This window comes from Eschrichtius robustus, chromosome 13, assembly GCF_028021215.1.
Source record: "Eschrichtius robustus isolate mEscRob2 chromosome 13, mEscRob2.pri, whole genome shotgun sequence".
In the NCBI taxonomy this organism is placed as follows: Eukaryota; Metazoa; Chordata; class Mammalia; order Artiodactyla; family Eschrichtiidae; genus Eschrichtius; species Eschrichtius robustus.
The window spans coordinates 40,622,644-40,649,458 of record NC_090836.1 but is presented as its reverse complement, the minus strand read 5'-3'; the positions used below and the strand labels follow the sequence as shown (position 1 = coordinate 40,649,458).

The 26,815-nt window shown below is 38.9% G+C and overlaps 1 protein-coding gene, 1 non-coding gene and 1 pseudogene across 6 annotated transcripts; 2 read left to right on the top strand and 1 right to left on the bottom strand.

Annotated features, from left to right (window-relative positions):
• The first annotated feature begins 5,576 nt into the window (after positions 1 to 5,576).
• On the top strand, positions 5,577 to 5,705 carry LOC137775990 (small nucleolar RNA SNORA18). Its single transcript, XR_011076115.1, has one exon. It is a non-coding gene; the product is annotated as a small nucleolar RNA SNORA18 (small nucleolar RNA).
• Positions 5,706 to 7,201: 1,496 nt separating this feature from the next.
• Positions 7,202 to 11,058, bottom strand: LOC137775781 (ERO1-like protein alpha; annotated as a pseudogene).
• A 6,232-nt stretch (positions 11,059 to 17,290) lies between these two features.
• ASB8 (ankyrin repeat and SOCS box containing 8) lies at positions 17,291 to 25,375 on the top strand. 5 transcript variants are annotated; one of them, XM_068561554.1, is made up of 4 exons: positions 17,291 to 17,382; positions 20,541 to 20,586; positions 21,571 to 21,675; positions 23,526 to 25,375. In XM_068561554.1, the coding sequence occupies exons 2-4, from the start codon at positions 20,584 to 20,586 to the stop codon at positions 24,156 to 24,158; spliced, it is 741 nt and encodes a 246-aa protein (XP_068417655.1). In that variant the 5' UTR covers positions 17,291 to 17,382; positions 20,541 to 20,583; the 3' UTR covers positions 24,159 to 25,375. The 5 variants fall into 5 exon arrangements, with proteins under 5 accessions (XP_068417655.1, XP_068417654.1, XP_068417653.1 ...); XM_068561553.1 differs by lacking the exon at positions 20,541 to 20,586 and adding an exon at positions 19,957 to 20,116; XM_068561552.1 differs by lacking the exon at positions 20,541 to 20,586 and adding an exon at positions 19,953 to 20,116.
• Positions 25,376 to 26,815: the final 1,440 nt, after the last annotated feature.

Sequence of the window (26,815 nt, the reverse complement as noted above, 5' to 3'; positions counted from 1 at the left end):
ATCTATTGAGATGATCATATGGTTTTTATTCTTCAATTTGTTAATATGGTGTATCACATTGATTGATTTGCGTATATTGAAGAATCCTTGCATCCCTGGGATAAATCCCACTTGATCATGGTGTATGATCCTTTCAATGTGTTGTTGAATTCTGTTTGCTTGTATTTTGTTGAGGATTTTTGCATCTCTGTTCATCAGTGATATTGGCCTGTAGTTTTCTTTCTTCGTGACATTTTTGTCTGGTTTTGGTATCAGGGTGATGGTGGCCTCATAGAATGAGTTTGGGAGTGTTCCTTCCTCTGCAATTTTTTGGAAGAGTTTGAGAAGGATGGGTGTTAGCTCTTCTCTAAATGTTTGATAGAATTCACCTGTGAAGCCATCTGGTCCTGGACTTTTGTTTGTTGGAAGATTTTTAATCACAGTTTCAATTTCATTACTTGTGATTGGTCTGTTCATATTTTCTATTTCTTCCTGATTCAGTCTTGGAAGGTTATACCTTTCTAAGAATTTGTCCATTTCTTCCAGGTTGTCCATTTAATGGCATAGAGTTGCTTGTAGTAGTCTCTTAGGATGCTTTGTATTTCTGCGGTGTCTGTTGTAACTTCTCCTTTTTCATTTCTGATTTTATTGATTTGAGTCCTCTCCCTCTTTTTCTTCATGAGTCTGGCTAATGGTTTATCAATTTTGTTTATCTTCTCAAAGAACCAGCTTTTAGTTTTATTGATCTTTGCTATTGTTTTCTTTGTTTCTATTTCATTTATTTCTGCTCTGATCTTTATGATTTCTTTCCTTCTGCTGGCTTTGGGTTTTGTTTGTTCTTCTTTCTCTAGTTGCTTTAGGTGTAAGGTTAGATTGTTTATTTGAGATTTTTCTTGTTTCTTGAGGTAGGCTTGTATAGCTATAAACTTCCCTCTTAGAACTGCTTCTGTTGCATCCCATAGGTTTTGGATCGTCGTGTTTTCATTGTCATTTGTCTCTAGGTACTTTTTGATTTCCTCTTTGATTTCTTCAGTGATCTCTTGGTTATTTAGTAATGTATTGTTTAGCCTCCATGTGTTTGTGTTTTTTACGTTTTTTTCCCTGTAATTCATTTCTAATCTCATAGCGTTGTGGTCAGAAAAGATGCTTGATATGATTTCAATTTCCTTAAATTTACTGAGGCTTGATTTGTGACCCAAGATGTGATCTATCCTGGAGAATGTTCCATGCGCACTTGAGAAGAAAGTGTAATCTGCTGTTTTTGGATGGAATGTCCTATAAATATCAATTAAATCTATCTGGTCTATTGTGTCTTTTAAAGCTTCTGTTTCCTTATTTATTTTCATTTTGGATGATCTGTCCATTGGTGTAAGTGAGGTGTTAGAGTCCCCCACTATTATTGTGTTACTGTCAATTTCCTCTTTTATAGCTGTTTGCAGTTGCCTTATGTATTGAGGTGCTCCTATGTTGGGTGCATATATATTTATAATTGTTATACCTTCTTCTTGGATTGATCCCTTGATCATTATGTAGTGTCCTTCCTTGTCTCTTGTAACATTCTTTATTTTAAAGTCTATTTTATCTGATATGAGTATTGCCACTCCAGCTTTCATTTGGTTTCCATTTGCATAGAATATCTTTTTCCATCCCCTCACTTTCAGTCTCTGTGTGTCCCTAGGTCTGCAGTGGGTCTCTTGTAGACAGCATATATATGGGTCTTGTTTTTGTATCCATTCAGCAAGCCTGTGTCTTTTGGTTGGAGCATTTAATCCATTCACGTTTAAGGTAATAATCAATATGTAGGTTCCTACGACCATTTTCTTAATCGTTTTGGGGTTTTTTTTTTTTTGTAGGTCCTTTTCTTCTCTTGTGTTTCCCACTTAGAGAAGTTCCTTTAGCATTTGTTGTAAAGGTGGTTTGGTGGTGCTGAATTCTCTTAGCTTTTGCTTGTCTGTAAAGCTTTTGATTTCTCCATCGAATCTGAATGAGGTCCTTGCCGGGTAGAGTAATCTTGGTTGTAGGTTCTTCCCTTTCATCACTTTAAGTATATCATGCCACTCCCTTCTGGCTTGTAGAGTTTCTGCTGAGAAATCAGCTGTTAACCTTATGGGAGTTCCCTTGTATGTTGCTATTTGTCGTTTTTCCTTTGCTGCTTTCAATTATTTTTCTTTGTCTTTAATTTTTACCAATTTGATTACTGTGTGTCTCAGCGTGTTTCTCCTTGGGTTTATCCTGTATGGGACTTGCTGCACTTCCTGGACTTGGGTGGCTATTTCCTTTCCCATGTTAGGGAAGTTTTCGACTATAATCTCTTCAAATATTTTCTCTGGTCCTTTCTCTCTCTCTTCTCCTTCTGGGACCCCTATAATGTGAATGTTGTTGCGTTTAATGTTGTCCCAGAGGTCTCTTAGGCTGTCTTCATTTCTTTTCATTCTTTTTTCTTTATTCTGTTCCGCAGCAGTGAATTCCACCATTCTGTCTTCCAGGTCACTTATCTGTTCTTCTGCCTCAGTTATTCTGCTATTGATTCTTTCTAGTGTAGTTTTCATTTCAGTTATTGTATTGTTCATCTCTGTTTGTTTGTTCTTTATTTCTTCTTGGTCTTTGTTAAACATTTCTTGCATCTTCTCGATCTTTGCCTCCATTCTTTTTCCGAGGTCCTGGATCATCTTCACTATCATTATTCTGAATTCTTTTTCTGGAAGATTGCCTATCTCCACTTCATTTAGTTTTTTTTCTGGGCTTTTATCTTGTTCCTTCATCTGGTACATAGCCCTCTGCCTTTTCATTTTGTCTATCTTTCTGTGAATGTGGTTTTTATTCCACGGGCTGCAGGATTGTAGTTCTTCTTGCTTCTGCTGTCTGCCCTCTCTCCCTTTCCTTTTCTTGGACCTTTGTTAACTGTGAAATAGAGGACAAATACATAAAAGTAAATAAACATACATGTACAATTTAATGAATAATCACTCTACCCAGATCAAGAAACAGAGTACTGCAATCATCTTTCCTCCCCTCCCCAATGTCCCTCACTGCTATGCTGGAGTCAAAACTCCCTCCCTCCTGTGGGTAACCACTGCCTTGATTGCCATGATGATAATTGTCTTGTTTTTCTTTATATTTTATCATATATTTATACAGTGCTGAAAATGTAGTGTTATTTTGCCTGTTTTTGAACATTATATGGATAGAATCACAATGAATTCGTTCATTTGAACTTTATATGAATGGAACCATACAATTTATCATTTTGTGTCTTGCTTCTTTTTCACAACATTATATTTGTAAAAGTCATCAGTGTTTTGAGGATACCTGTGTGTTGTTTATATTTATTTTTCTACTGTATTCCATTGCATGAATATACTGCAACGTATTTGCCTGTATTCTACTGCTGTATTCTACTGTTGATGGACCTTTCAGTTGTTTTAAAATTTAGGATATTACTATTGTTACTAATGCTCTAGTACATATCTTTTGTTGCACATAACGAGTTTTTCTAAAGTTTATACATACAGATGGACTTGCTGAATCATAAGGTATGAGCTTGAGCTCTATTAGAAAAGATCAACTTATTTTCAAAAGTGGTTGTAATGATTTACACTCCACCAGCAGGGTAAAAGTTCTCATGACTCCACATTCTCTCCAACATTTGGTATAGTCAGACTTTTAATTATAAATTTCTCTCTGATATAGTAATCCCAAGTGTCTAGACTGTGCCTGGCTTATAGTATGCATGCATTAAATATTTGTTGAATAAACTAATATTTCTTAATTTCCAAACGTGGGAGTTTTCTAATTATCTTTTTGTTATTAAAACTTAAATCCATTGTAGTTGAAGAACACTTCCTGTTCAATATCAACCTTTGGAAATTTGTTGAAATTTTTCTAATAGACAAGGTGTTTGCAATTGTTATGTATATGCATCATGGAAAAATATGTGTTTTGCTTTTGTTGGATGCAAGGTTTAGAGACACCCATTAGCACAAAATTTAAAACAAATTTATAAATTGTTTATTAAAAATTTTTATATCCTAAGTGATTTTTTTCTATACGTATTACAAATTACTAAGAAGAGGTTTTTATAATCTTCCACTATGTTTGTGAATTTATTCTTCTGATAAATTTTTTGTAGTTCTGATAATTTTTGCTTTATATATTCTAGTGCTATGTTATAATTTAAATTTTTGAATTGACATATTTTCCTGGTGAATTGAATGGTTTTCATTATTGGGCAGTGTTTTTGTTCACTGATAATGCTTTTTGCCTTAAAGTCAATTTTGACTGATGTTAATATAGCTACACCAGCTTTCTTTTGAATGGGGTGCATATCTCCTTTTCCATTTCTCTACTTTCAACTTCCTAAGTTTTAAGTGTATTTCTGACAGATAGCATATAGTCACATTTTGTTTTGTTTTGCTTTTTTTCCATTTTGGCAGCCTTTTATCTAGTGCATTTAATGCAGTTATATTTAATATTAATAATTTGGATTTAAACCAGATTTGTGGACTTATCTATTTCTCATTTCTATTAGGTTTTGCCTCCTATATTTTGGAGGATCTTTTATTATATATGTTACAATTTAGGATTGTTATGTCCTTTTGCTGAATTGACCACTTTATCATTATGAAATGGCCTTTCTTTATTCCTAGTAATATCCATTGCTGTAATATTTACTTAGTCTGATATTCATGGAGCCATTTCAGCTTTCTTAAGTGTTTGCATGGTATATATTTTCTATTTTTTTCTTTTGTCATATCTGTGCCTTTACATTTCAAGTAGGTTTCCTATAGACAGAATGTACTTGAGTCTTACTTTTTATGTAACCTGACCATCTCTACCCTTTAATTGGGATGTCATTTATACTTATTATAATTATTAATAAGACTGGATTTCCATCTATCATCTTGCTATTTTGTTTGTATATGTCTCATCTGTTCTTTGTTTCTTTTTTCTTATTTCCATTCCAATGTTTAGACTAAGTGAATTTTAAAATGATTTTTTTACCTTGGCTTTTGGCATTTTAGTTCTTCCTCCTCTTTTCTCTTTGTTTTGTTTTGTTTTTATTGCTTTAGAGCCGTTCTTTCCAACAGAATTTTCTGTGAAGATGGAGTTCTATGTCTGCATTGTCCGGTATGGTAACCACTAGCCACATATGACTATTTAAGACTTGAAATATAGCTAGTATGACTAAGGAACTGAATTTTTAATTTTTTTCTAATTTAAATTTTAATAGCCACATATGGTGAGTGGCTACTGTATTGGACAGTGCAGTTCAAGAGTTTACAATATACACCCTTATCTTGTCACAGTGCAAGAAACTTACAAAGACATACTTTCATTTCCTCCCTTATGTCCTTTGTGGTTTTGTTATCACACTTATTACTTCTACATAAGCTAAAATCCCAAATGCACTTTAATTATTTTTACTTTAATCATTTATCTTTTTAAGAGATAAAATTTGAGAAAAATATTTTACCAAGTATTTATCATTTTTTGTACTCTCTATTCCTTTGTGTTGATCCAAATTTTTCATGTTGTTTTTTTCTGCCTGAAGAACTTCCTTTAACATTTCATCTTTTGTTTGTTTAAAATGGTCTTTAGTTGAGGTCTATCCCAATGAGGCTTTTTCTGTAAACCTACATCATTGGAAACGCCTCACGGAGTAACTGTGGTTTCCTTTACTCATAGAACTACCTGTTAGATCAGTGGGGAAGAACTACAAGACAGAGCTGCCAACTAAACTATGAAAAACCTAACAGTCAAACTTTTTTTTAATCTTCAGTATTTGCATATCCCAACGATCTCTATGTACTGTTCTAGGGTGTGATGGTTTAGGAGTGAATACGATTTGAACCTAATACATTTTTAGAGGGTGTCAAATTCAGAAACAGGCAGATCCATCTCCTGACCCTAAACATGGTCCTAAAGTAAATTGCTTGAGGAAATTGGATCCCAAAGATTACAAGTGGGGAATTTTGAAGTATGTCCATATTCCACTGGAGATCAAAGAAGCCCAACTAAAAGAATTGTGGGCTGACTCACATGACAAATTCTTTTTGAAAAGGCTATTTTATCTTGAAGATTATGAGTTTGGAGGAACTAAGGTGATTGGCAGTGGAAAGAATCAGAACATGTGAAATTCCTTAAAAATTTATTGACAAATAATTTTGCCTATGTTACACAAAATAGAATAAAAAACCCTTTACACTTTGTACAGGAAAAAAAATGGTCTTTATTTCATCTTTATGTGTGACAGGTATTTTTGCTGCGTAAAAAATTCTAGGTCAACCTTGTCTTCTGCCTTGCTTAGCCGTTATAAGAAATCAGCTGTCATTATTTTCTTTGTTTTTCTGTAGTGGGGGATGGCAAACTTTCCTGTAAAGGTTCAGGTAGTCTTTTAGGTTTTGCAAGGCATATAGTCTCCATTGAAACTACTCAACTCTGCCAAGGTGGCACAGAAGCAGCCATAGCAAATACATAAATGAATGCATGTGCTGTATTCCAACTAAACTTTAGTTACAGAAACAAGAGGTGAGCCAGATTTGACCCATAGCCATAGTTTGCCAATCCCTGCTCTATATGTAACTTGTCTTTTTTATCTAGCTGCTTTTAGAATATTTTCTTTATCCTTGGTTTTTAGAAGTTTGATTATTATGTGCCTTGGCATGGTTTTCTTTAAGCTTATTATGCCTGGATTTCATTGAGCTTTCAAACTTGGAATTTTTAGCCATTATTTCTTTAAATATTCGTATAGCCCCCAGTTCTTCTGAAACTTCAGTTACATGTATGTTAAACTGCTTGATATGTCTCACAGATCACTTTTACTCTGATCCTTTCTTTTTCAGTCTTTTTTTTCCTCTGCTTCATTTTGAATAGTTTCTATCTCTGTCTTCAAGCTCTCTAATCTTTTCTTCTATAGTCTATAATTTGCTATATTTCTCCTGTGAAAATTTTAAATTTTATTCATTTTTAAATTTTGATAATCCTCATTTTTTTCAATATTAAACTTTAAAATTTGTGCCAAATTGTCAGTCTTACTTTGACTCACAATAATATTATACATATGTAAACTCAGCACAATTACAAAATAAAGTTGTTTACTTAAACAATATAGTTCTCCTCTAATAAAAATATCTTTAAATAAAAGGTCTGACTTCAAACTTTCATTGCTATTTCACTCTTTGGCCTCCATTGTCCAGAAACAGGCACATTTCAACTCATTTCTTTAATGGATATTTTGCAACAAGTTTCTGAATTTTTCCAATTCTTTCATATTTGTATAAATTCTTTCAAATACATTAAACAGTGATACTATTTCTTGCCTGTTTGGATGGATTTCATATGTGGACCCACTTTCTGGTTTATTTGCTATCAATTTCTCTGAAAACAAGACCTTCAAAGCAGTGACCAAACCCTGAGTCTGAATGTTTTCCACAGTCGACATTTAAAACAAACAACGTAATCCATAATTTTGGGAACATTTCTATAATGCAGCCTAAAGTGTGCCTGTTTTTTTTTAATCCTAAGGGGAAAAAATGAATTCCATAAAGATGCAAAAGAAGAAAATTTGACTTTATGAAACATTTCCAAGAGTAATTTTTGAATCTTGTTTTATGAACCTTAAACTTCATTTTCAGTGAATAGCTGGAAATCTGGGTGCCCAGAGAATGGTAGCACTTTAGATAAAGTCCTTAATTCTTTTAAGTAGAGAAAATACGTGTTCTTAGGCCTTCTTGGATATTCCCCTTCAGTCAAAATTCCATCAAACCCACTGGTGAAATTCTGTAATGTGTGTCCCCTTTCTTTTCCAAATAGGTATCTTGTAAAAGCTCTCTCACACTCAAACACACATTATTGCTTGCATGTAATCCAGATATGTCTGTAGTATGTCACTTCTTTTACACAGAGACCTTCTAGCCATCTGTGAAAAGTGTTCTCTTCACATTTCCCTTGACTAGAAGCCAAAATATTTAAATGTCTTTTATTGTCTGTGACTTGAAATAATTTTCTTCATAGATAATGATATTCCCTATCTTCCAAGCATCTGGTCCATTCTAACTATGTAATGCTTAGGATTAAGAACAATCTACATATTCATTGCCAGGGTACTATATGTCCTCACCTTCACAGAGGTTGTCTAAGGAATCATCGTACTTGGCCCACTGAAGAACAGTCTTCTGTGTTTCCTCATTTAGAGAGTCTTTCCAAACTCCATGTCACTGAGCTTGTTCATATTCTTCAGTGAGCTTATTGGCTTCTTCAGAATACCTGTATCTTGTGGATTTGATTTAAATTTAATTAAAACACTAAATTTTTAACATATTTAATTTTACATTTTTATTACTTCTTACACTGAACTTATTTGCTTTATCCTATAACATACACAAAACAGTTTCACAATACCAGTATTAGTACTAACAATAAAACTACAAAATGAAGTTTTAAGAGTTCTTTGCAGTTTGTTTTGTTCTTACAATGTATCCCACTAAAGAAGGACAAAGTCCTGTGTTCAGAAGTCATTTGAAATAAATCTTTCTTTTTGGTTATGTTACCGATATCATACACATTTAGGTTTATTTTGTTTGTTTTCAATTTTAGGGCTTGTCCTTTTTTTCTTTTTGGTTTAATTTATTTTTTGAATATGTAAAATAATTACTTGATTCTAAAGTCAAAAATAAACTCAGAGGAGTCTCCCTTCCACTCCTAACCCCGATCCCAGTTCCCCCTCCTCGCCTTCTATAAATAACCATTTTCATTAGTTTCTGGATTATCTTTCTAATGCTTCATTTTGTTCAAAGGGTAACTATCATATAACTTGTTCTGCACCTTTCCTCACACAATGTGACAATTATTCTATAGCAACATATAAAAATATTCTTCGTTATGTTTATAGCTTCATAGTATTCCATTATGTGTCATAGTTTAACTATTCAACTCCCCACTGTTGATAGTATTTGGGACATTTCTAGGTTTTTTGCCATTAAAAATAATGCCACACACATATATACAATGGAATATTACTCAGCCATAAAAAGAAACGAAATTGAGTTATTTGTAGTGAGGTGGATAGACCTAGAGTCTGTCATACAGAGTGAAGTAAATCAGAAAGAGAAAAACAAATATCGTATGCTAACACATATATATGGAATCTGAAAAAAAAAAAAAAAAAGGTCATGAAGAACCTAGGGGCAAGACGGGAATAAAGACACAGACCTACTAGAGAATGGACTTGAGGATACGGGGAGGGGGAAGGGTAAGCTGGGACAACGTGAGAGAGTGGCATGGACATATATACACTACCAAACGTAAAATAGATAGCTAGTGGGAAGCAGCCGCATAGCACAGGGAGATCAGCTCTGTGCTTTGTGACTACCTAGAAGGGTGGGATAGGGAGGGTGGGAGGGAGGGAGACGCAAGAGGGAAGAGATATGGGGACATATATATATATGTATAACTGATTCACTTTGTTGTAGAGCGGAAGCTGGCGCACCATTGTGAAGCAATTATACTCCAATAAAGATGTTAAAAAAAAAATAATGCCACAATGACTAAACTTGTGCACATATTATTTCAAGTTTGTGCAGTGTATTTTGGGTATAGATTTCTAGAAAATGTGATTGCTGGGTTAAAGGGTGAATGCATCTATTTGTAATTTTGCTAGATAATACAAAATTCCCTATAAAATAGGTAACTAATAAGGATCTACTGTATAGTACAGGGAACTCTACTCAATACTCTGTAATGACCTATATGGAAAAGAATTTGAACAAAAAAAGAGTGGACATATGTATATGTAGAAATGATTCACTTTGCTATACAGCAGAAACTAACACAACATTGTAACTCAGCTATACGCCAATAAAAAATTAATTCAAAAAATACAAAATTCCCCTCCTTAAGGGCTGTATCATTCTACATTTCCACCAGTAGCATATCAATGTCTCTTTCCCTAGAGCTTTGGCAACAAATTGTTCTCTCAAACTACTGGATTTTTGCCAGCACAGCAAGGAATTCTATCTCAGTGTAATGTAATTTGCTTTTCTTTCTTGAGTGAGTTAAGTGTGTTTCACTATTTTAAGGGCCACTTGCATGAATCTTTTAAAACTATCTGTCCATGTCTTGTGCTCATTTTTCTACTGGGCTTACGTCTTTTTATTTCTGGAAGATCTTTATATATTAGGGAGATTAACTTTTTCCTGTGATAGAGTTGTTAATATTTTGTCCAGTGAATTCTTTGTCTTTGGTCTTACAGTATTTGGGCCATGTAATTTTAAAAAATTATATGTAATAGAATTTATCAGTCTTTTATTGATTCTAGATTTTGAATCATATAAATGCTTTCCCCACTACCCCCATGGGAATACTACAGAAATCTACACATGTTTTTTTCTATAACTTGTATGGTTTCCATTTTTGTTATGTTTAATTAACTGATCCATTTGGAGTTTATCTAGGTGTGCAGTATAAGCTATAGATACAAGTTTATCTTTTTCCAAATGATGCCTAGTTGTCTCAACAGCATTTATTTGAGTCCATTTTTTCATTATTTTGAAACGTCCTTATCATTAATAAATTTCTTCATGTATTGGATTGACTTTATATTATGTTCCACTAGTGTCTGTCTGTTCATGTACCAATTCTACACCATTTTAATTATGAAGGCTTTATAGTACTTTAAATGTCTAGTAAGACTGGCCCCTCCTCATTGCTCTTCTATTTGGGGTTTCCCTGGAAGTTCTTGTTTATTTTTTCCATATGAGCATAAGAATCAACTTGTCTAACTAAAAAACAAACAAAAATCTTGTTGAATTTTTTATTAGAATTATATTAAATTTACAAATTCACTTAAGGTATGTCTTTCATTTGTTCAAGTCCACTTTTGTGTCTTTGGGTAATATTATAAAATTTTTCTCATAGATTTTTACATATTTCTTCTTAATCCTAGGAGTTTTATAATTATGGTTGCTATTAAATGGGATGTGGGTGTTCTCTATGTTATCTTCTCACTGGTTCTTCCTTGTTTCTATGAAGCCTACTGACTTCTGCAAATTGCTTTTATATCCTGCTGCCTTACTGAATCATCTTTTTGTATGCAGTAGTTTTTCCATTGATTTACTTTCATTTTCTAGACTCACCATCAGATTATCTACAATTCTCATACATTTAATTCTTTCTTTGTAACAATGCTGTGGCAAATACGTCCAACAACATATTAGCTGTTACAGTAGTAGTGGATAGCCTCGTTTTGTTTTAGATATTAGTAGGGATGCCGCTGGTGCTTTCCCATGAAAATAGTAAGATAGATGTTGGTAAGCAAGATACTTTGTGACATTAAGAAAATAGTCTTTTATTCCTCTTTTGAAAGTTATTTTTACTAGGAATACATCTTGAATTTTCTCAAATATTTTTCCAGCACTATGGAGATAATTGCAAGATCTTTTCTTCTTATATATAGTAACATTATTAAATATATTAATGTATATTCTAACATTGAACCATCTTTGTATACCTGAAGCAGTTGACACTTGGTCATGACATTTCATGCTGTTTGATTCCATTTACTAATGTTTTATTTAAGATATTTGCATTGATATTCATACATGAGATTGGTCTGTAGTGTTCCCTTTTGTGCAATCTTTATCCGATTCCGGTTTCAGTGTTATACTTATTTCTTTAAAGAATTTTTGAAGTTGTCTTTCTTCTGTGTTTTGGAATAGAATTGAGATTATAAGTCTTTAACTCAAAGATACAGAAAACAAATCAGTGAGGAGAGGGAAGGGGGTAGAGACAAATAGGGGTAAGAGATCAAGAGGCATAAACTACTATGCATAAAATAAATAAGCTATAAGGATATATTGTACAGCACAGGGAATATAGCCAATATTTTATAATCACTTTAAGTGGAGTATAATCTATGAAAATACTGAATCACTGTGTTGTACACCTGAAACTCATATAATATTGTAAATCAACTATTCTTCAATTTGAAATAAAATAAAATAGATTATAGGTCTTTAAAGAATCCCATTTGAAACCACCTTGGGTATTTTTAGGGAGATTTTTTAAAAATATTCTATCCAGTATTTTAATTGTTTTCAGAAGAATGACTGGTCTAAATAAGTTATTACTTCTTTTCCTGAGGAAAAACTCCCACCTTTCTTTACCTTATTTACTCCTTCTAATCTTTCAAGACTTTGTTCAGTTATCATCTCCTCTGAAAAGTCTCTGAAACCCCCAGGTTGTGCTAAGCTGCCTCTTTTCTGGGCTCCTTCTGGCCATTGTTCATTCTTGCATAGCTACATTATATTGAAGTAATCTATTAATGGTATCCTTACTCTGCCCCTTCTATAATCCATTCTTCAACAGAAAGTCAAAGTAATCCTTTAAAAACACAGTTGTGATCATGTCACTTGCATAAAACCTATCGATAGCTTCCTATTCTTTTGGGATAAAGTTTAGAATCCTTCACATGGCCCCCAAGACACTGCCTGATCTGAAGCATCCTTACCTTTCTGGCCTCAACTTGTGTCCCAGCCTCCTTATTCTGACCTCTTTCTCTTCTTCCAACTTCCTAAACTTTCCTTCTTGAAGTCTTTCAATACTCTTTTCCACTTGCTTGAAGACCCACTCCCTTCACTTCCTCCACACCTTTGATCTGGCTATATCCATGTATCTTCCAGGTCTCAGGGAAGTTTTCCCTGAACTCCCAGTCCGATTGAGGTCTTCTTTGAAAAGTCATATTATCCTCCACACTTTTCCTTTATGTAACTTATCACTATTGTGATTATTTAGGCATTCAGGTGATCCTTTAATGTTCATTTCTCACACTAACCTATAATTTCCCTGGAGACAGGGACCGTGCTGATCTTATTTTCAGCTGGATCATAACAAACAGCAAAATAATAGGATTAAATAAGTATTTGTTGAATGAATGGATGAATGAAGGAAGGAAGGGAAAAAACCCTAATTATTGAACTCTGAGCAAGAAACCTGAAGGAACAAATGCTCTATTTCCCCTCCAGGGGGAGACATACTCCTACTAGAAGTAGCACAGGCCTAGGAGAGCACAAAATTATGAGATCAACCAAAACTTGCTTCTCAAGTCCCTAAAATTGATCCAAAGAATCCAATCATTTCCTTGCTAGTAGGACTCTTCAGATCAGTCTGAACCACCCACTGGAACCAGGCAAGTGGGCATTTCCTCTGTTAATTTCCCTCCCCTGAACAATCTTAAAAACTCTCCTGCTAGAGTTTGTCTACTCCAGTCTTGGTTTGCTAGCAAATAACTGCCCACAGTCTTGAAAAAAATAGTATCATGTATATGTAATTTAAATATTATCATTAAAATTGTTATTTGTATTTTTACTGTAACTTTTTTTCAAACTCCCTCAGATAGTCTTTCTTTATAAAGTCTCAAGATTAGCAAAATTATTCTGATAGTAGAAAATACTGGTAACCTGTAGGGCCAAAAAATAATAAAATACTGATGAAAAGCTAACTGAAAAAAAACAATGATTCATAAATTTCCCCAAGCCTTGGGGAAATTTAAAGGGAAAAAGAGCAGAGTTTGAATACTGAGAGCATGTCTGCCTCTGAGCAATTCTGAAAGAAATGCTTGTTTAATCTTGATAACATGTCTTGGGAGACTACCCCTGCTGCACATTAATACTGTTCTTTTCTTCACTGAACTACTTTCTCTAGGACAAGGTTTAAGTGTATAAAAAGTTTCATGAGGTTTGCATTATATTTCCCTGAACATTTTTTTTTCTTTTCCTTTGCTCTATTTCCAAAGCCCTCTTTCAACTTTCCTTGTAAATGTGCCACTGACTTTTTTCTCAATATCAGGGACCAGTACATAGAGGCATTCTGCTATCCCTGTCTTTGAGAAGTCAGTTCACCATAGTTCAATTCAGTTCGCATTTATCCAATACCTACTGTGTGTTTGGGACTGTGCTATGGGGAGAGGTGAGTGCAGGAAATCTAAGTGCCTGCCTTAGCTTGCAGTGTAACTGAGAGGCCCAGACATTTGGTAACCTCCTTGAACAAATACATAGATGACACAGATAAGAACCAACATTTATATAGTTTAGAAAACCACTTTTCACAAATATGATCTAAGTTTTATGAAATTAACTGTTGGGGGTAGGTGTTGCTACTCTCATCCTGTTGTAAAGTCATCAGTAAACTAAGATAATGTAACTTGCTCAGACAAGTAAGGTAACTAGAACAACTATCAGAACTGGAACCTTGGTCCCTATGGTGTTTTCATGGATATTTCATTGTTTCTAAATTAAGGAATACACTACAAGTGATAATCCTAAAAATTAAAGAAATTCAAAATAGAAAGAGAAAATGCACCATTACACTAATGAAAGAAAGTTATTTTTCCCAACCAGTCTGACACTTGGATATTATATTTTCACTCTACGTTGTTAATTTTGACAGCTTTCCTTCACTCTTAGGGTATCTCAAACTTCCTTTTGGTTCTTTTCATTTTCTTTGGTGATGGGGGAAGAGCTTCTTTGGAAGGAATCACTTCTTCTTACTTAAGTCACCTTTCTCTAGGAAAGGTGTGAGGAAAACTTTTTCATCAACATTAGTCAAGCAGCCCCTGAAGAAGGACGAGGCTGTTTAGTCAGAAGAGTAACTGATGAGTTCTAGACAGAAGCCAGAAAACTTGTGCTTCGTGTTACCACTTAAGAGAGGTTGCAGGGCAGAATTCCTCTCCTCCAGGAATTGTCATTCTAGAGGACTGCATTCAAAATCAGGAAACGGTTTGGAGCCAACTGGTGAAAAAAGGAGTTTTTCACTCCAAAAAGGAGTTGTACAAAAGCCCACGGCTGTTAGGTTGCTGCAGCGCTCAAGGAGAAAGACACCCAGATCTGTAAACTGGGACAGCTCGCTGGCATCTATCCATGGAGACTGGATACTGATATATGTTGAACAGTGATAGTAGCGTTCATTACAAGCAAAACATTATTATCAAATTTCTAGTTCCAGTTTATGCCAAGGTGTGAAAATAGGAACACTAGTTGTACTGTCAATCAACACCATCTCATGAACAGTTCTTCAAAACAGAACTAGAACTGGCAAGGGAGAGAAGAAAAAATAAAAGTCTTATGAGAGACACAACATATTAAAAAAAAAAAGTCAAACTCAGGGAATAACTTGTAATCAAAGCATGAAGATCATAAATAAGCTGAAATATATAGAGATGGTGTTGGGATGTTGAATGGAAGATTCATGGGATATGATCAAAATACCACTTTACTTTCTGGCTTTTACCGTCTTTTAAAAATATTTATTAAGAGGGGATAATTCATGCCCCTGAATGGAAAATTGGGCAGATTCTCTGACTTTTTGGTTTATTCTTTGATAATGGACAGTATTTTAAGTAACAGTCATTTTAAGTCAAAAAAAGAGTCTTGATTTAGTAATTAGAATGTTTCCAGTCCAAGATGGTAATCAAATACTTCAGGCTTCATTCTAAGGTGCCAGTCTAAGCCCTCTCCTCCCCTCCCCCACGAGGGGAGGGTTGGTAGCTGCCTCCTGTGGCTGGTGGCTGCTGCCTTCAGCTTTCTCCTCGGCTTACCACTAGCTAACTGCTGTTTGATCTCCTGTGTAAAAGTGGGAGGAGGCAGGACAGCCAAGGGGATAGGACGGTTCTGTTTTGATAGGATGGGTCCGTACTACCTGGGTCTGGTAGATGGTTACTCTTTTTCTTGTAAGGTGCTTTTAGAGGTTCTTTGGAGATTCCCATCATCAGAGACCTCTCACTTGAGTCCCTTTGGCCTAGACAGACACAGGTGGTTGCCTGCAACAGCCTCTGTGGGATCTAGGATTCCTGCGTTCATCTCTAGCTTCTGGTCACTGGGTCCCTCTACACCTCTAGACAAGTCTTTTGAATAGACCAAAAGCAACCTCATGCTGACTGTCCTCTACGTGGCCCACGTTGAGTCCAGGAAAACGTTTCACATTTGTCATCCCTACCGAATCTGGGTGTGCTGGTGGATCCCAGTGCAGCCACCTCTGCTTTATGGTCACTGCCTTCTTTTATTTATATGCAAGAGTCAGTGCAATCCTCTGTGTTTTACAACTATGGGAATAAATTTCCAAGCCCTCTGGTCCCACAGAGCCCCTCTTTAGGCTTGAGAAGGATGCAGCACCAGCACTGCCTCTCCCTCTGGGTGGGAAGGGAGCGGGATCTCAACAAAACACATTTCTCCACAAGAAACCTCTTCACAGACCCTCTCTCTCTACACTCTCTTGATCTCACCATGAAGTAGAACTGTTCTTCAACATCAGCTTGGTACAGTAAAATTTTGTTGAAATAGTGATCTTTAACTGCAATTGACTGCAAATCTGTCTCCCAATCCTTAATAATAAGGAAATGTACTAAGCATCCTTAATTTACAAGATGCTGGGAGGAGGCTCAGTGAACTTTTCCAGTTCGCCATTCCCTCACTGACATACAAGAACTGTCTGGGCCCTGCTTTACTCTCAAACTGGTTAAATTCTGTTGCTCAGAGCAAGCTTTGCGCAGGGGGTGCTGGGAAACTCTTGGTTAAACGGGCTGCGTGCGGGGTAGATCACGGCTCTTAACAGTCTGCCTGTGTGGGCTGCTTTACTCTTTGCATGCACCACTACGTGCTGCTGGCTTTGAAATGTTTATGCTTTGCATGGAAAAATCATCACTCGCAGGTGTCAGCATCTCTCTGGTTGGGAAAGGTTAATGTCAGCATGTACATATTTTTTCAGCCCTCAACATTTGGGCTAGTACTCCTCGTGAGTGCTTGTTTATCTTTGATATATCAAGTTTCCTTTGAGGGAGGGTGGACAATATCCAGAAGGGTTCCGAGGAGCATCGATGCGTTCCAATGTTATGAAAAATGCTGGAAGTCTCTTTTATTTGCCAAAGACACTTCTTACTAACAGTTTATTCTCCCAACTAACCGCATCAGTGTCGCGAGTTTGGGAATAATCTGGGAATTGGCTGTTCAGGTCCGGTATCAGATGGAGACAGTGGGAGGCAGCGGAGGGCTCGGATGAACTCATTGCTTCACGCAGGCACAGCCCCACGGAGTTGGTCGAACAGCCAGCGGGGAGTGAGCTCTTTGCCCACCACCGCCACGGACCTAGCGCCGGGCCAGCAACCGATAGCGCCACATTGCGCCTGCGCAAACCCTGTGGCGGGGCTAGATAGCAAAGCGGTTAACTAAGCCTTGGTTGGACCAAGGCGGCTTCACAAGTCTGCGCAGGCGCGTTCCGCCTTCGGACACCGGTCGCTGCGCAGGCGCCCATTCTAGTCACCCATCCTGTAAACAGAGGGGCCCCCGGGAGACAACTTCTGCTTCCGGGTCATGTCTTGACAGCGGCTTTCACCACCCAGGTCAGCCCCGCAGTTCGGTGAGTGTTGCCCCGCTGCAGAAATGTCTGCAGCCTGGTTCCCTAATCCGGGGCAGCACGCCCAGTAACGCTTCCTCCACTCCCAGCTCGGGGTCCGCCAGCCCTCGAGGCTGGGACCTCGTTCCGGGCCTTGCGGAGATCGGGGCAGGGGTTGGTCCGCCTCAGGGGCTCCCCTGCCAGATTTCGCGACCCCGTTTCAATACCGGCCCCGGGAGACCTGCTGGAATTGCTGCGGTCTCTGAGGAGCCCGTGCGGAAAGTGACACCACGTGTCTTCGCATTTCGTGCAGTTGTCCACCGCCCCCCTAGATTCGGCGAGACCAAGCTGCCGCGAGTCCTCCCCCAAGCAGGTGCGGTGGGGCGGGGCCCGGGCCCCGCCTTGGTGGGCGGAAGCCTGGCCTCACTAGCACCAGAGCTCTGGAACGTCACCTCTCTCCTACTTTGCTTCTAGCTTCGCAATAAAAACAAAAAACAAAAACCTTGGGGTTGTCTCTGGATCCGAAGTGAAAGAAAACGGGAGAGAGAGGACTTTCAGCACCAGGAGAGGAAAGGGGAGACTTGGGGTCAAACCGTGTATAGGCTGCTGCCCGGAGATACGTCGAGTTTAGATTTCGTTGACCCTCCGTGACAGTGACAGTGTTGTCTGTGTGCCCCGAAGTTTCACTCTTCAGCACGAGCTTCGAGGCGGCAGCAGCAGAGGACCAGTGGTCATATTCTGAGTTAGGAGTTCTTAGCGTGGAGCCCAAGGGCGCTCCGAAAATGATTGCAGGGTCTAGTTTTTTCAGATTATCACGACCCAGAAATGGTTAACAGAACCACTTCGGTGTAAGCCTTCCACTTTGGACGCTCTGTTTTCTGCCCCCGTTCTTGAAATCAATGACTCAAATGCAGCTATGCCTTTTTCCCCTTTTTCCCCTTTTTCCTTGCAACAAAGAAGTGTAAGATACAGACCCTTTGTCTCTGAGGAGTTTCGTGGCTGTTGGAGAGATTAAAACGTATGCCAAGTCTAAACTATCTAGAAAATTTCAGGGAGGCATATAAACAAGTGTGTAAGCCTACTTATTCTTAATAAAGTAGGGGAGAATACCCAATTTGAATCATTGATACCTATGAATTGAATATTTTTAACTTGCATTCCATTAATTAGTACTGTATATATTTTAAACAGATAAATGGCTACTGAGTAGCAAAATGGAAGCTATTAGAGTTTATAGTATATTACATAATGTATAAGGGGATAGTCCTTCACAAAAGGCAAAAATTACATAGTATGAAATGACCAAAATAATTTTTGGATTTTTCCCTTAGTAGTCATCATATGCATAAGATGTTTAATTACTGCAAGTCTTGGATTTTTTTAGGATCCAAAGTAATAAGCTTTACACGGGTTCAACAGATATTTATTGAGAACCTGCCATGTGCCAGGCACTATTAAAAATAACACTATATTTACCACCAAGGAGCTTATAGTTTGATAAGAACATGGATTCCTAAACAGTTATACCTAGAGAGCCGTACAGCATGCCATGTTATCTCTACAGTTTGATATATGCTTTTTCATAGAAATACTCCACATTCTTTGCTGTAATCTTAAATGTTCCCCAACTGATACATGGCTCTCATACAGCCAAAACTTATCATAGTTGAATTTAAGTATATTGCATTATTTTCTTCTTCCAACGCCGAATTCAAGTCTGCTTCTCAGTTGTCACAAATGGCCAATTTTTAAATTTTTAAATTCATTTTTCACTATGCTTGTTTTCATACAACTGCAAGCATATGTCATTGGTGTGAACTTAGAATTTTTTTTCTAATTTTATATAGATGACCCCAGAGTAATTATACTTTGGCGTTCCTTCCTTATTTTAGAATATTACCTCAAAAACTTCCTATTTTTTTCTTTGCTGAAGACATTTTAAACTGTTTCACAGATGCCTTGTCATTTGTATTTGTTCCATCTCTTCTCACAAGTAGCAATCACTCCCATACCCTTTAGTCAGTCAATCAACCAGTATTTATTAAATACCTACTTTTTGTAAGACTCTGTGGCTGGCCTTATATGGGCCGAAAAAGTAGAAGACAAGGACCTTGCCTTCCAACTGATTACAGTTTAGATGGAAAGACAATATGACCGTAACTATACTGCAAGGCCAAATGTAACAAGTAACCTAAAGGGGGTGCTGATAATAAAGACCACGTAATTCAGAGGAGGAAAAGAATGTTTTATGGCATCTTTAGCCTTTAGAAGAATCCCCTTCCTTGCCTAGTCTTTTTTAAACCACGCAGAGCTCCATGGGGAGCTTGGAGCCTCTTGGGGAAATCTTGTGCTAGACTAGGTCAGAGAGTAGAACTGAGGTTTCAAGGGTCAGAACATTTGCATCCAGGTTTACCCAGCTCCTTCAGCAACTATTACAATCTATTTCTTATGATTAAGAAAAAATGATATTAATGAATGAATCATTGATCTATTTGAAATCTGGTTTTAGTAGTGGGAAGGCCTCAGAGAACCTCTAACCCTAAGGACAGGTGTGCTCAGTGAGACTGTGTATGCCTAAAACATCTTTGTTTCAGGCAGTTTGGAGCATGTGAACGTACTCTGAGCCTTGATGAGTTCCAGTATGTGGTATATTATGCAGAGCATTCAGAGCAAATACTCTCTCTCAGAGCGCTTAATCCGAACAATCGCTGCCATTCGTTCCTTCCCACATGACAATGTAGAGGACCTCATCAGAGGGGTGAGTGTGCTGTGTTGATGCAAGAGTCCTTGGGGAGGTGAAGTGGGAAAGCTCCCGGGGAATCCTAATGGATGACAGATTTGCAGCTCTGACTCAGCACAAGATCACAGGGAGTCGTCTAAAATGTATTAACTTGACCATTAAAATATATTTAGCCTATGTTTTGCTTCTCTTCCCTTCTGCCTTTCACTTTGCGCGTATGATATTTTTCTTCAGGAATTATGTTCTAGATAAACCTAGTCCCTTGTTCTCTATAAAATCTCCGTCTGCATATGGTGCATATGGGACCCAGCAAGCTCAAAGTCTTCAACACATGCTGTACTAAGGGAGGAAGGAGGCAAGCAAAGCATAAGCAGCTTTCAAATCCTTGTGTTTTGTAATAATTACATGGAGTGATATCATTGGCCTTCTGTCTTACCAACAGCCACCACTTACAGTTCCACAGAGAAGATCAACCCCTAAAATGCATGGTAATTTTTGACTTAAGAAGACTCCTTAACTATCTGATGTCTAGCCACTACTATTCAGTAATTCTGCTGAATGACTAGTATCCTAGAAAGGCTTTGATGCCTTTGTCTGTGTATTATTCCTGTTGAAGAGAAGTTACAGGGTAATTTTTCTGGTCACTAGAGAATGCATCTAGATGGTTACTTCTGTACATTCTTTTTAACAACTTTAGTGTCCTTATTTACAGTCTAGAGCCCTGTAGCTGCTTCAGAGTTGTGTGGCACAGCTGTGAGAAGAAAAAGTCATACAGCATTAGCTTGTTCTCAGCAAAAGTGGTATCAGAAGACTCAGCAGTAGAAAGTTTGTCACGTTCTAATTCTAGCTCTGCTGCTGAGTCATTCTGTGACTTTGGTCTGCTGTGCTATCTCCATCTTCTTTACCAGATTTGAAATAGAAGTACCAGTGGGCACTAGGTGTCAGAGAATGCTGATACTAATAGGCTACTTTGAAGATGTTTATAAACAAAGAGACAACATTAAGATGACCTTAATATTAGTGATGGTCATCTGTCAGTTGGCAAAAGAGCATGCCAGTTCTCCTGGCTTCAGTCTGAAAGACTCCCTTTCCTGACTTTTTCAGAGCATGGTAGCCATAGAAAGTTGATTGCTTTTCCAACCTTCTTGCCTGATGATAAGGTTCCACTGCTTTTACATATAAGGTTATGTCCTCAGTGATGTGCAAATGACCATCTGGCAGTCTAGCTTGTGGAGAAACTTAATGACTTGATCTAAGGAATTGACAGTTCCTTTCGTTCATCTTCAGTGTATTCTCTTGGTTTGGATATTGGCATTATAATATCATTTAATGAATAGGAATAGAAACTGGGGCTGGTAGTATGTTTACAGTACAGAGTTAGAACCCTTTTCCCCCCGGCCCTTGTTCTGAGTCTTGTCCTGCGTGGTGAGCCAGAGCTGAGCACACTGATTGAAGTTTCCTTCTGCCCATAGGGAGCAGATGTGAACTGTACCCATGGCACGCTGAAGCCCCTGCACTGTGCCTGCATGGTGTCCGATGCGGACTGTGTGGAGTTACTGCTGGAGAAGGGAGCTGAGGTAACGTTTTTAACACTGTCACATCAGTGATTCACTAAAACTTGAGCATCACACTTTCTTAAAATTTCTTGTCTCTTCTCCCATTTCTTCCCACCTTCTAGCTCCCGGTAACACTGGCATGGCCAATATTAAAACAAAATGTAATGGTAAATCATCCGAAGTATTTCATTCCTTTGCCTTTCTTTCTTACACTGTCCATGACTCCAGGAAGAGGGAATTTTTATCTCCCCTTAATCTCTCAGCCTTCCTTCTAGGGTTGTTTATATTTCCATTTAATCCTCTCATTGCCTGTTGACTCTCCAGGCCCCTCAACCCTGATTCAATGTAAACCACTTGAGACCTGCTACTGGATGTACACTTCTAATACCTCTGTCACTGGAGAATAGATCACTAGGCAGTCCCTTCCCCAGGATTGAGCTGCCTGTGCTCTTTCTGCCCACTGATTTTTATCTGTCTTAGCATATCTTGTTCCTATTTTCTTTCAAATGTACCTTAACATAAAAAAACATAGATTACTTTTTATTGGCAGTAGCAAGAAGCAGCATAGTATAATGAATGATTAAAAGAACAGAGTCTGGAGCCATACTTCATGAATTTGAATTCCAGCTCTGTCACTTTCAGCTGTGTGACCTTGAACAAGTTACTTAACCTTTCTTTGCCTCAGTTTCCCCATCTGTAAAATGAGGATGATAGTGGTGTCTTCTTCATAAGGTTGTAAACTGTTTAGAGCACTGGCATGTAGTAATTACTAAGTAAGTGCCTATTAAATAAATCAATCAGCAGTTTCGACAGCTTTTGAGGCATCTTCAAGGTGCACACGCTGCGGCACTCATTTGAATCGGACATGCCATGAAGCTGGTGTGCGGGCCCCAGACACACTGGTCGGTAAGCCTGCTGCAGCCCCCAGCGTCCTCACCTCCACACCGCCATGTTGTTCTCTACTTGTCATTAACTATCCCGTAACTATTATGAGTGACCCTGAAGTGAAAACCAGTGATTAATGTCAATGATAAAAGTGAAACTACCCCGGGGGGCAGTGGGGGAGGCAGTTTTTAGCTAAGTAGAAGGTTGAACTCAGTTAAATATCGCAGGGGTTTTTTTTTTTAGTGCCTTTCATGGGAGAAGATAATTCGCTATTTAAACCTGGGATCTGAAGTCTTCGTAGCCTTCAAAAATTATAGGTGATGCTGAGTTTTAGCAAGCCAGCTGCTCTTCCAGCACTGGAAGATCTGTGTTCTTTCCTCCACATGCTTTCCTCCAGGCTCTCTTGTGACCTCACAGCATATGTTTGCAGGGGGCTGACTTGGATGAACAATCTGAGCTTCTCCGTATGGTTAAAGAACACAGCAGAGCTACATGGGCAGAATCTTGACCTCATTACTTTTCAGTCTGGTTGCCGTTAGCCACGGGATACAGAGTGAGTCAGGATAAGTAAAATAATCCAAAACCTTTTCTCTGGCCAGTATATTCAAGCTGCTTTCCAATAAACGTCTTTCGGAGTAGTTACGAGGACTTAGACTTCATCTTCTCTTTCTTTCCCCTTACTCTGTGGTAGAAGTCCTAGTGAATAGTAAATAAGAACGTGGAAGCAAAATCCTAGATAATGCAGGCCAGCTAATCAGCGGACATAATAGTGTCGGTTGTCTGGGGACAGCTGTTTTCCTATTTGCTCCTCAGCTCCTGTCATAGCTCCATCCTGATCACCATGACTCCCTGGGAATTGCTTGTTGACCCTCATGTTCAGAACGTTACATAGCAAAGGTAGTGGATAGACACATGCAAGCGTCTTTGCCCGCCTGTCGTCCTCTCAGTCGTCTATACGCTGTAATGTAGTTGCTCCCCCTTTACAGGTGAATGCCCTGGATGGTTATAACCGAACAGCCCTCCACTATGCAGCCGAGAAAGATGAGGCTTGTGTGGAGGTCCTGTTGGAATATGGTGCAAACCCCAATGCACTGGACGGCAACCGAGACACCCCACTCCACTGGGCAGCCTTTAAGAACAATGCCGAGTGTGTGCGGGCCCTCCTAGAGAGCGGGGCCTCTGTCAACGCCCTGGATTACAACAATGACACCCCGCTCAGCTGGGCTGCCATGAAGGGAAATCTGGAGAGTGTCAGCATCCTTCTTGATTATGGTGCAGAGGTCAGAGTCATCAACCTAAAAGGCCAGACGCCCATCTCCCGCCTGGTGGCTCTGCTAGTCAGGGGACTTGGAACAGAGAAAGAGGACTCTTGCTTTGAGCTCCTCCACAGAGCTGTGGGACACTTTGAATTAAGGAAAAATGGCACCATGCCACGAGAAGTGGCCAAAGACCAGCAGCTATGTGAAAAACTGACTGTTCTGTGCTCAGCCCCAGGGACCCTCAAAACCCTCTCTCGCTATGCTGTGCGCCGGAGCCTGGGACTCCAGTATCTGCCGGATGCGGTGAAGGGCCTTCCGCTGCCAGCTTCTCTGAAGGAATACGTGTTACTCGTAGAATAGCCCAGAGGAGACGAGTGCGCCGTCAGGCAGGCAGCCCTGGGTGAGGTTTTGCCCCGCAGCACCGTCTCTGTCTTGGAAAACAGGAGAAGCAGTTGCTCCTGCTCTGTGGTTTCTGTTTCGAGGCAACATGTCACAGCAGTAACGTCCACATCACCTCCCCTCCCCGAACCAAGCAACCAAAACGTCCCTCACTTTTGTTTCTGTTTCTTGCTTACCTGGCCTTTCATATTGCACCCTGAAAAGGAAGAGGTCTCCCCGACCCTCCCTTTAGGGAAAAAGTCAACAGTGAGACTAAATTTCTCTCGGAAGATGAAGCGTATTTATAGAACATGTGTTTGGTTTTCCTTTGGGGACCTGATTAACGTTTTCAGAAGAATCCCTCTTAGCAACATTTTAATTGATCTGTGAAGAAGTTTAAGAAAATTCCAGCTAACAATTGCAGCCCCAAAATGAAGATACTACAGCCTCAGATGGTGTGCAGGTTCAGAATTGGGCTGGATGATATCCCTAGAATCATCCTGGGGCATTCAGAAGGGACTGGCCCCCTTTCTCACCATCGAAGGGAAGGGCAGCCTTTGCTCCTTTTCCATGGGTGTGCCCAAGGGTTACAGTGGTTCAGCAATATTATTTTAGAAAGACTGTCGTGCTGCTTTCCATACAGTAGAAGGGATAGGAGGTTCTAAGCAGTCCTAAGAACTAACAGTCCTCAGAACTTTTCTTCTAATGCAGTTCTTTCTCCTCCTGACAGCCAGTTTGCTCTAGTGGGCTTGACAGGCACCTGCCGCACCGTAGGCAAAGGTGTTTGCTCGAGCACAGGAGGACATGGGCTGGGCTGCCTTTTCTCTCTGGTCTTCTTCATTCACTCTGCTAAGAGTTTGGAATTTGTTTTGTTTTGTTTTGTTTTGTTTTCAGGTGTTTTGGAAACTTTACTTTTTACTGATCTATACTAGACATTGGTGGAGGGGGTGGAGAGTTGAGGAGTGGGGGAGGAGCATTATAAGAGCTTCCTCTGAGATGACCCACCTACCCAAAAAAGATCTGTTTTAGTGAACAATACTTAGTTTACAGTACTCTCCCTTTTCATGTTCCTAAACTAGATCAAGTTGTTATTGATCCTAGATGACCTTATGCAAATGTGAAAAACTTTTTTTTTAACCGATTGGGAACTATAAATAAAATTGAACAGAATCTGCTGACACAGCTAATTTGAAAAAGTTTGTCTGCTTTTGTCCTTTTGCTGTTGGTGTTTTTTGCTCACTTAAAAAAAAAAAAAAAGAAATAAACAGTTCTAAAAGCAAGTTTGGCAATTTCTACCGTTCCTACTTTTCTGCACATTATTTAATTACCATGAGCCCCAGTGTCCTCATCTCTGAAATGGGGCTGTCACCACCACCTGCATTGGCTGTTCTGAAGAATCAGTGATGACAGTGCTTGATATTTATTAATTTTTCTTCCCCTTAAAGAACTGTACAAAGAGCATTTGGCTGCTTTAATGCTGGGCTCTGACAAGACTTCTCGGTCATTTTTTTTGTTTGTTTTATAAATTTATTTATTTTATTTATTTTTGGCTGCATTGGGTCTTTGTTGCTGCGTGCGTGCTTTCTCTAGTTGTGGCGAGCGGGGGCTACTCTTCATTGCAGTGTGCAGGCTTCTCATTGCGGTAGTTTCTCTTGTTGTGGAGCACGGGCTCTAGGCACGCGGGCTTTAGTAGTTGTGGCACGCGGGCTCAGTAGTTGTGGCCCACGGGCTTAGTTGCTCCGTGGCATGTGGGATCTTCCTGGCCCAGGGCTCGAACCCATGTCCCCTGCATTGGCAGGCGGGTTCTTAACCACTGCACCACCAGGGAAGCCCTCGGTCATTTTTTAGAACTGTTTTTAGGGTATAGCAGTTATACTCTGGACAGCCAGCAAAAGTGAAGTACTACAGATAATCCTTTCCTCCATCCCTTGTAAAACCTCAAACCTCCTTCCTGCTTCAGCAAGCAAGCGAGGAAACTGTGTAGGTTGGGAGGAATATGTATGCTTGTGCCAACAGCCAGGATCTGATTATTGGAGACTAATCTCAAGCCTGGCATTGACAGGGCAGCATCCTATCAACTGGGGGAACAGTCTGTAGTCCCAATCCTAAGAACCAACTGTATTACATGGATACTTGCTAATGAGGAAGTATGGGACAGAAAACAAACTGAGCTGAGTAAGAACTGACAATTTTCCTAAGCAGTATTTCAACCAATCCACCAAACTAGGTCCGGGACTGGGTGTCTCTATTTCCCAGGCATTCAAGATGTACATGTCTCCCCACTGATGGTGTCTGGCTTTCATCGAGGAAGGAGCACAGGGGAAAAGTTGAGAAGGAAGAACCCTGGATTGTCAGAGGAAGAGTAGAGATTGGGGGATGGCTGGAAAATAGCAACGCTGGGTAATGGGTAGATGATCAAGAGGTGAAACACAACTTCATGTTTAAGGAAGACGGGAGCATCCTGTTGGCTGCAGAGGATGCAGGAGGACTAGTTGCGGGATGAGGATAAGGACAGTGTCCTATGTCTTAGGACCCTGTGTACAGAGTCAAGAGATGTCCAAGAACACAGAGAAGTACATGGGGTTAGCGCATGGGCTGCATTTTCCTAGGTGTCCGCTGGGCAGAGTCTGGTGCTTGAG